Consider the following 10,517-nt stretch of genomic DNA (forward strand, 5'->3'; position numbering starts at 1 on the left):
GGAAGGAAGGAAGGAAGGAAGGAGGGAAGGAAGGAAGGAGGGAAGGGAAGACAAGACAAAGAAGGGAAGACAAGACATGGATCTTTCTTCTTATGTGAATATTGTCTTTGTACCAGTGATTTGACAAAGCAGGAGTATCTGCAAAGTAAAAATTGGTTGTTCACCTCTTTGCCACCTTTCAGGATGATCAATTATTCAGCATCCGAGGGAGAGGCACAGAGGGTACACAGGCTAAGAGATAACATCCCCTTGGGGACAGCATGCCTGAATGTAGACAAAACAGTAGAGTTACTGAAGACCTCTCCTTGAAGAAGTCTGCTGTTGTACTGAAGGGTGACAGCAAATGTCCTGGCCTGGGATTTCTGCTGTGGTAATGATCAAGTAGGAAATTGAGATCCTCCACTGCTGTAAAATGTTCTCAAATTATTTTCCTGACTCCATTGATATGTTTAAAGCTTTTTTAAAAGTTAGCAATTGGTTCATCTAAATACGGACTTAAAAACCCATGCTGAACTTTCTTGTTTTTAAAATGGTTGAGTATCAAATTTTATTGGATTACAATTTCTGTTTGCAAGACATAGGAAAAGGGCTTTATGGAGGACTGTTAAAAAAGGAGAAATTTCATTCCTCTAGAACCACAGCCCACTTAAAGGATGGGTTAGACATCATATGGACTAGTAATGTAACACTATGCTTGAGTTCCTTGTTCAGGACTTTTAGGTGAGGACCATCTGGCTCTGGCAACTTGTCACTTCCTAGTCATTGTCTCAGTTTCTTCTAAAACTTCTTATTTTGACAGGTCAATTTAAGATGATCCCTAGGGCTCATCCCTAGTTTAAAAGAAAGAGAGAGGGAGAGAGAGAGAGAGAGGAATCAGTGTGGGAACCTACCTCAGCTTTTCTGAAATGAATACTGTATGAAGGATTTAGGTTTGGGTTGTGGTCTTCTCTTTCCTGAGCACTCCTTTTATGCTTCACTCATCTAATAACCCAATACCCTCCTTGGCAGGCGTCCTGCTTCTGATGAGTTTGGAAGAATTATTTTTGTTTTTATGCTTTAAGTGAGGTGCCTCTAAATTGTTTTTGGTCTGCCCTATTATGGTTTAACATTTAATTCATCTGTTTATTCTGTGAACTCCTTCATTTTCCATCGACTTACCCCTGAACTTGTCAATAGCTTACGAGGCAGCAGTAAACCTGAAAGACTTGCAGGTCATTTCTCTATGGAGCACAAAGGAGAAAAAGCAGAGTCACATTATTTTCTTACTGTAATTCCTACACTGTCCTTGGAATGATGAACACGTAACTAACCTGCTATTCTTTTGTTCACAGGTCGAACTCTTGTTTAATTCAGCAACCTCCCAGGGACCCTGGGAGTCCCTAATAGCAGGGGCAGCTCTGAGGTCAGAAAAGATTGCTCAGAGGTTTATGCTGTCAGGTTGTCAAAGCATGGCAAATGCACAACCTCTCTGGGCAACCTGTGCCACGACCTGACTGTCCTTACAATGAAAGTTTTTTTCCCTCTATGCAGTTTTTGCCCTCTATGCAACATCTCCTGTCCCCTGTCCTCCTGACTTGGAACTCCATAACCTCCTTGCAGGCAATGGGAAGCTGCTAGTAAGTCTCTCCCAGCATAGCTGCTGCTTCTCCAGGCTGAAAAAGCCCACTTCCTTAAGCCTCTTCCCATGTGCTCCAGCTCCTTGAGCATCTTGGCGGCCTCCACTGAACTGCCTCATGTATTAAAATGTCTTTCTTTTATTGGAGGGCTTAGAACCGTCCAGTCATTCCTGAGCAATCCCGTCTTGCTTCTACAAGCTGTTGGTTTGTGTCCAAGTTACTGTATTGACATTACCTGGCAATGAGGAGACGGGTTGTGCATCGGGCAATCTTGCATCCTGATTTCTACAGAAAAGAGCAAGGAGCCTGGACAGTGGGTTGTCATATGATGTCGCTAAGTGGGTAAGCGTAGGTACGACCCATATGATGCAAAAGGGAGTGGGGAACTGTTATTCCCCTCTGTGTGCAGCTGCTGAAAGTACAACTTCAAAAGGCCTAATGAAAAAGTCAAAACAGGGCATTAGCCACTCACTAAGATCCTTGTAACTCTTTGAGAGGCAGTCATGGCATTATTTCCTGGTCTTATTTAAAAACTTTAATCATGTCTTCAAGGTGTGACTACCAGAAGTGAAGTGCCTTCTCTAGACGATCCTACTGATGAATTTGTTTCCCTCGTATTATGAAGGGCACTAAAGCAATGATCACATTTACTTAGGGGCTCACTTGCTCCTCCTTCTGATTTTTCATGCAACTCTGACTGCAAGAGGAACTGTCTGTGCTAGAGGATCTTTTCTTAGTGCAAACACAATTTTCAACAACCAAGAACAAACCATGGCATGTAACCTCAGATGACAAAAGGAAAAGTGTAATCTCTCTTCCCTCGGAGAGCCTGTGAGGATGGTGCCTCAGGAAGCCCAGTAAAGTTTCTCCTAAAGAGCTTGAGGGAAAGGTTTCTTGATCCTCTACAAAGAGGAGAAAGAAAACTGGAAGCAAAAGGTTAGAAAATAATAACTGTTTTCATGTAGAAAACACTGGAACATAGTTGGCCGGTGTCTGTTTTCATTTAAACTTCGTTGAAACAGTATCACATCACAGTGGTCTCTATGGTCGATACGACAGATTTATTCCTTCACATGTCTTTTCATCACTTCCCCTCCTTAACTCATGAGGAGAATTCTTCCCAGCATTGATGTAACCACGAGTGAAACTCTTCTTCCAGGGGACATTGGCTAGATGTCCCAGTGTGTTATGCTCTGTTCAAAGTGATGAACAAAAACTGTTCCTGAGTAGATGAAAGTCAAGAATGCTCTTACAAGGGACATTGTGTTTTCCCAATGCCTGGCAGTTCCCTCCAAAGAAGAAAGTTCACACTGAAAAAACCGACATCTACAAACATTTTTTTTTCTTGAGTGTACTTTGAAAATGTTGATATTAGAGTAAATATAGGCTGGATTTTGACTTCCATATTTCTGGCTTTTTTTCTGACATACAGTCTTTTCATGATTTGCAGAAGATATTTTTGTAGATATTATTGGAGAGAGTTACACAAACTGTATACATAACTGAAGAGCAGTCTTCACAGTATCAGTGAAGTGTTTGTTGTACATTTATTATGCTGGAAATGTACTGAAGTCTAAACACCCTTTTAAATTCCAATTCACTAAGTTTTCTTCTCATTTTTCATATGCAATTTTCTTACCAAAAAAATTATAAGGAAAATACTTCAAAGTCAACAGACAGAACAAGATTGGGTAGTATGGTATCAGTAAAAGATACTGGAATTTTCACTCATTTCATTCTTATTGGAACCCAAGTGATAGAAACATCACTTCAGAGATCTACCTACAATGAACTGGAAGGCTCAGTATTTACTTGACACTTGCCTTCCCTAAAATGGGTTTCCCGTTCTCATGTCTCAGTGTTCCTGATGCTGGTAGCTTAAATGGCTCCTCTTGGTTTCTGGACATTTCACCGGACTATACAATCACAGAACAGCTGAGGTTGGAGATCATCACCTCTGGAGATCATGTAGTCCTACCCCACTCCTCAAATCATGGTCATCTAGAGCAGGTTGCTAAGGACTGTGTCCAGCTATGCTTTGAATATCTCCAAGGATGAGACTCCACATCCTCTCTGGACAACCTCTATCCGTGCTTGGTCACCTTTAAGAGTAAAGAAAGAAATTATTATATTGGAATGAAATTTCATGCATTTCAGTTTGTGCCCATTGCCTCTTTTTCTTTCACTGGGCACCACTGAGAAGAGTCTGGCTTTGTCTTCTTTACTCTCCACCAGCAGATATTTATACCCACGGATAGAAGCCACCTGAACCCTCTCTACTCCAGGCTGAAGAGTCTCAGCTCTTGTAGCCTCTCCTCGTATGTCGTACGTTCCAGTCCCTTAACCACCTTCATGGCCCTCCTCTGGCCTGGCTCCAGGATGCCCAAGTATGTCTCTCTTGTACTGGGCAGCCCAGCCCAGGACCCAGAACTCCAGATGTGTCTCTCATATCCTGAGCACAGAACGATCACCTCCCTCAACCTGCTGGTCATGCTCTGCCTGATGCAACCCCAGAAGTTGCTGGACTTCCATGCCACAAGGGCATAACTCTCCTCACTGTTCCTTCTTCCCATGCGGATACTGAAGATGTACAGAAATAGTTGCAAAGAGGCCGCGGTGGTCAGCCAGAGCCTCACCCACTTCCACAGCCAAGGCATCTCTGAGCACCGAGAAATTCACTCGGTGAATCATTTATTTCTAAAAAGAACTACATCACAAGCAACTACAAGCATTTTTTAAGACACAGCTGCTTATTCAGCACTGCTGATAAGGAAATTTCCCTCGGAACAGACTGTCGGTGCGATGTTACCTGTGCTGTGCATTGTCCTTACCTTCCCGACTCCCCAGACCTGCCCGTGCCGCTCTCTCACGAGGGGCTGGTCCACAGCATCATCTAGTGGCGGACGCTGACATGACCATGCCCATCACAAACCCGCCCTTAACCACTGACATTTCTCCGCAATCTCAGAGGAGAGATAAACGCGTGTAAAAGACCCGCTTATCTTTGGAAATAGAACCATGTGGGAGAGCCTGAGAAAAGCTCACCTCGTCAGGGGCTGAGAGGAGTCAGTTCAGCCGTGGCAGTGGAACTGCCTACCTGGAACACTTCATAAGCGTGACTCTAATTACCTTTCCCAAAGATGACCGGTTAAGAGGATTCTTGTTTGCTGCTCTGAAAAAATCAGTGAATCTAACACTGGGTGAAGATACAAAGAAATCACTGAGAGTTCTTTTGAAGATAACCAGGGGAGCTCGCTTTCTCCTGAGATGCAAACACAGTGGTAATTCTGACACGTATTCTTTAGAAACTGCTCCCAGTTAGGGTACACGTACTTGACATTCATCCTGGGCAGCTGTTGAGATAACTTCCTTCCCAGGCTACAGCTTTACATCAAGCTGGAATGAACACTGGACAGTGTATTCACCCTCTACTCAAACGATATGTGCTCTCAGTAATTAATGTGTTGAACAAGAACACAGCAATGCAGAGGGGTGTGGTAACCACAAAGCAGAACAGCAGTGTGTTGTAGCCCAGCGTGAACACCCCAGTTCTTGCACTCACTACCCTCTCATACCTACAATCAGCCCGTGCACAGCTTTCGGCATAGTCTATCACGATTCTTTATGTGTTACAAAGTGTTCAAATAAATTAAAAAAAAATCACCCCAATTTCCACAAAGATCATACCCTAGGAACTATTCCTCAGGCACACTGCAGTCCATATTAACAGTAATTATTGTGAAACTATTCAAATAAGTAACACCAGCTTTATTCTTTGATTTTTCTAAAACACATTAGTGAAAAATCTGTTTGTACCAAACCTACTGAAGGTGAAAAAAACCCTGTTCTGTTGCTTTCAAGGCATCTTACATGAAGGTCATGAGAACTAGAAATAAGAAAACTGGACCTTAAAGAGAGGCATTTCTTGAAACATCCATCTTTGAGCTCCACTATTAGCAGCTTCTGCTGTAAGCAGCTGCAGTGGCTGAAAAGAAAAGGAAACGGTGCTGCTGTGCAGCCTCACACGCAGGAGGCGAGGAGCTGAGGTGAAGGGGGATGGCCTCTCCAGCAGTGTCCAAGGAGGATTCTAAGACGTGAAGAACTCAAGCTCACTCATAATGTTGTACACCTTCAGAGCAGACCGCAGCAGGACCCGCAGAGAGTGAGCTTGTTTTCTCAGATGTGACCCGCTCTTTATTTGCACTCAGACTCTTCCACATCTAGTTCCTTGCCCACACCTCTCATTTCCAAAGGATCAAAAAATGTCTATGTCAAGCTTCATATAAGAACTTGCGGCCCCAGGCACGCCTGCACATTTTTAGTACAGTAACCAATATTAAGTATGTATTACGTAAACCCATTTTTGTTGATGAAAGACAGTCTATCATTTTAAGAGGTCATATAATGACTCATATTCAATGCTTTTGAGCACTGAGTTCGGTTTTTTCCCCTCTTCAGCTCTAACAAGCTGAATGAAGCTCTAACAAAATGGCTCAGCTGTTTTGGGAGAAGTTACTGTTCTTCCAAGTGCTGTTCTCTGAAAGTTGAAAAAAAGAAACGGAAAGACTAATTTGCACAACCAGTTGTGTGCATACCATGCCTTACACAACTTCCCTTCCACTACACCGCTCAGATTTTGGTGAAATTCTAGAAATCTTCTGGAAAAAACCTCAAATCAGCTCTAGAGTGTTGCCTTATCACTACAACAATTCTAGATATTCTATCACAATCACAGATCTCGTTTCTGAAAGGTAGTTTATCCCAAATAACAACAAAAAGTGAGTCTGACTCTTCAACAAACACGCATTTTTCTGTTGGCGCCCATAGCATGCTCTCTGATAGCAGACTTGTGAACGCGCACCAAACAGCCCATCTTTCATTGGATGACTGCACCAACACCTGATGAATACTTGACTGTTATAGAGTGTAAAAAAAGTTATTTGTATTTAAGACAATCACATACCACTGCAAAATCTACATTATTTTCAAAGGTTTGGTTGTTCTTTAAAGTGTTCTTCACTTTGCATTTCGTCACTTTGATTTTCTATAGATAACAATCGGCACTTGCTCCAGATACGCCTCCTCCTCAAGTCTTCCAAAGAGGGTGTTTACACAGCAGTAACGTGTGTTTTTTAAGATCTCTTCATGTATTATAGCCTTACAAGCTCGTGTACCCTTGGAACTGAACAGCAGAACAGTCCCGCTGAAACATTAGTCAGACCATTAAGGCGTTTCTGATGTTTTTACTTTTTATGCTTCCTGATTCATACCTCTGAACGGACTATGCTCGTGATATAGCTGCACTTTGGTGGTAATAAACACTCTACAATTCGGTCTTTATAACCAAATGCACCATTCCTCCGATATACAGTAGCAGTTACCTGTAGTATCTTCCACTGAGATTACACCACCGTGTGGGAAGAAAGCACATCACACAGTGTGCACAGACAATGAACATCAAGGTACACATGAGGAGTAATCTCTTTTTTCCTCTTTATGTCACCTGGGAGCCTTCTGAAACATCAAGGTTATGACTAAAGTCATGAGAAGCAAAGATTAGGTAAAGTATCAAACATACTGCTTAATCACAGCTTTCAATTTTTTTGTGATGATACTACAATTTTTTTGTGATATTACATTAAAAATCTACTAGATTTCAAGCTGCCAAACTAGCTTGAGATTTACTTATACCATTTTTTTTGTCCTGTGCTAAAAAAGTAAACACATCAAAGAGATCTAGGAAGGGAGCGCCTTTCACGTTTGTAAGTCACGTAGATCAGTCTAGATGAGCTCCCAAAGGACTTCTGCCCAAATACAAATATCATTCAACGCTCCAGTTATACTAAACATTAAAAGGAGGTTTTTTTCATATCACTCGCAGGACTCAGAAAGAGCAGAAGCAGGCAGACGGTGCTGGTAACGTGGAAGACATCTACAGCAAGAGGTGAACCAAGCTGGCTAACAGTACTTTCTACTCACAGAAACGCATGAATGCACGTCCTGAAAACAAAACTCTCGGTGTGAGCTGAGAGACATTCTGCCGTTCTAAATCGGAGGCAGCAGGAGATGATACTTACAAGAGGTAACGAACCTTCGCAGCAGAAGCAGACCAGTTCTCACGGGTTAGGATACAGACAGGGTATCGGTAAGAAATTGAACCAGTTTCTGACTCTGACACTGAAATATGAACACGTGGTAGGTCTGGAGGAATCCTTTTTATATCTGTTTGTTTGAGATAGAGTCAATATGTCTATATTAATAGAATCGGTAAAGACTTTCTGACTAAACATACAAAAAATGGGATTTGAAACCAGATATTTGTTTACACTTTGCAGGATAAGGCATCTTTGAAGCTTACAATTAGGAGAGAGAGAAAAAAAACCCCACAAAATAAAATATGAAAATCCCCACAATGTTCCAATAATCTTTTATTTCGGGGTTTCTACAACCCTTCACAGTATTTTTATTTCTCATAACAAACAAGACTGGTCATCAAAACCACCTCCTGTATTTCTGGTCTTCACTTTCTGTGCAAGGCAGGTTAAAATATGATGTCTATTTTGCCCTAATTACATGGATATCTGGATTTCTCTATCGGTCCACAAAAAAGAATCTGGGACAAGGGGGACCCAGTAGATCCCTCAGTTGTGAGAAATGCGAAAGCTAAAATCCAGTCTGCATTATGGAAACAGGTTGGATCCAAAAGGCAAAGTTGCATCAGGGTTTTTCCATGTGCCTAAGGGAACTGAAACCTCAGCTGCCCTCAGTAAAACTCGTCGCCTCTTCCAGTGATGTTTTGCCAAGAAAGCTCATGGGTGAGAATAAGACTGAGGCAAAAAAGGGAACCTTGTGGCTGGTCTCTACTACAGGCCACCTGATCAAGGAGAGCCTCTTGATGAAACCTTCTTACTCCAGTTACAGGAGGCATTGCAGTTGCAGGTTTTCATCCTGCTGGGGGACTGCAACCACCCTGACATCTCCTGGGAAAGTAACACAGTGAGTTGTAGGCAGTCCTGGAGACTCCTGGAATGCACTGAGGAGAACTTCTTAAGGCTGGTGATAGACAGCCCCACCAGAGGGGATGCGATACTGGACCTGATGATCACCAGTGCAATGAGCTCACTGGGGATGTCAAGACTGGAGGCAGCCTGGACTGCAGTGATCATGCGCCGGTGGAGCTCACAGTCCTGAGGGATATGGGTCAGGCAAGGAGTAAAATCAGGACCCTGAACTTTAGGACAGCAAAATTCCAGCTCCTCAAGGAGTTAGTCAATAGGACCCCCTGGGAAATGGTCCTCAGGGACAAGGGAGCAGAACAGAGCTGGCAGATCTTTAAGGACACTTTCCACAGAGCACTTTTAATTCTTATGTTGAGCCATCATCGCTCTTCAGTAATGCTGCTTCCTGATGGATTTTGGGTTTTCTCCTTCTTTTGGGATTTTGTCTAACCGCACGCCGAGGCTATGGCAGCATCCCATCACGAATCAGTGAAATCAAACCTCAGTATCCTGCACAAGAACAAGACTCCAGAGGTCTCCCACATCACAGTCCGAAAGCATTATTAGATCCCTCTGTTAATCACTAAAAACTGCGTGAAAAACTCGTGTTTGTCTCAGGAATTGTTTGTCTCTCTTGGGCATTGATGTGCACATTCTTATGGGAATTTAGTACAGTTTCATAAAATGTTTGGGTTTTTTTTTTTCATTAACATCTAGGTAACAACCATGATGGTCATCTATCTGAATTTGGAACTCCACATTAAGTTTACGAAGCTCCTGTTATTTACTACCAATACAAAGAAATATGATTACAAGTAAAACATCATTAAAACAGACTGAAACATTTATCCTAATTTTTATAGTCAAGTAAAACATTCAATTTCAATTACAACAGGTAGGTTTCATCACTTTATTTTTTTAAATAAGACCAATAGTTCAAAAAGAATAATGAAAAAAAAGACCAAAGAAAAAATGCTGACTTTGAATTTATATTCAATATTTATGGGCGAAATGTAAGAGACTTCAGCAAGTCTGAGAACGAAACACAGCACATTACAAACTAGAGAAATAGTTTGCTGAATAGCGACAGATAACTTTTACAATATCCCATGAAGATACAACAAAGTTCTATTCAAGTAGAAATAATTCTATATATCTTTAAAAAAATGAAACATTACTCTAAAAATGTATGAGCAACGAATCTAAAGTTCTCTTTTAATAAGAAACAACTGAGACGTTTAAATGATTTTTAACTTCACGAGTTAATTTAACGCGTTTTTTCCGATTACTGATTTTTCAAAAATAAAGCAGCACCACACTGAATCCACTGGTTTTGGTTTCCTCCACAAGGTACATCAATATTTGTCACCACACGGTCTCTCTCCATGCTGGTGTAGACTGGTAAAGATATGCATTCCTCTGGAGAATATGGACCATATGCATCCTGTCAACAAACAACACTTAGTTATCACTTAGACAACGAAAGGTGACAAGGGGATAATCTCCGGTGATACGGTATCTAAAGCGGGATCCTAACGTACAGTTGAGACACTGCCACCTCAGACAGGCAGCTCCTGGCTCAGACTGCAAAGGAGAAGGATTGCAGAGGCGTCAGAACATTTGCTAGACTGCTCCATAGCTAAGCTAAGCTCCATAGCTAAGCCTCTACCTTTTCTTTCCAGTCTGAATCTGAAAACACAAGAAAGTAACAGGGGTGATCCTATGAACTACATGTCAAAACCTTCATTCAGCTAAAACCCCCCAAAATTACATGTCAAAAGCTTCTGCAAAGCAGGGGCAAGAGAAGTGCTGAAGGGTTGCCAGAGGGGAACAGGCCCTTGGGAGCACCAGTGCTGCACCGCACAGCTCCTAACTGGGGCAGGCTGGAGTGCTGGGGCAGCCG

At 42.1% G+C, this 10,517-nt stretch overlaps 1 protein-coding gene across 1 annotated transcript in view; it reads right to left on the reverse strand.

The window, feature by feature from the left end:
- Positions 1–9,899: 9,899 nt before the first annotated feature.
- The window catches only part of LOC104501571 (cytoplasmic dynein 2 heavy chain 1-like), a gene marked incomplete at its 5' end in the record, with an annotated part of 56,450 nt that continues 55,832 nt past the window's right edge, over positions 9,900–10,517 (reverse strand). The window contains one exon of the mRNA XM_010145400.1: positions 9,900–10,058. Within this exon, the coding sequence (XP_010143702.1) occupies positions 9,900–10,058 (159 nt within the window). The remainder of the gene's footprint in view (positions 10,059–10,517) is intronic.

This window comes from Buceros rhinoceros, unplaced genomic scaffold, assembly GCF_000710305.1.
Source record: "Buceros rhinoceros silvestris isolate BGI_N320 unplaced genomic scaffold, ASM71030v1 scaffold11951, whole genome shotgun sequence".
Classification (NCBI taxonomy): domain Eukaryota; kingdom Metazoa; phylum Chordata; class Aves; order Bucerotiformes; family Bucerotidae; genus Buceros; species Buceros rhinoceros.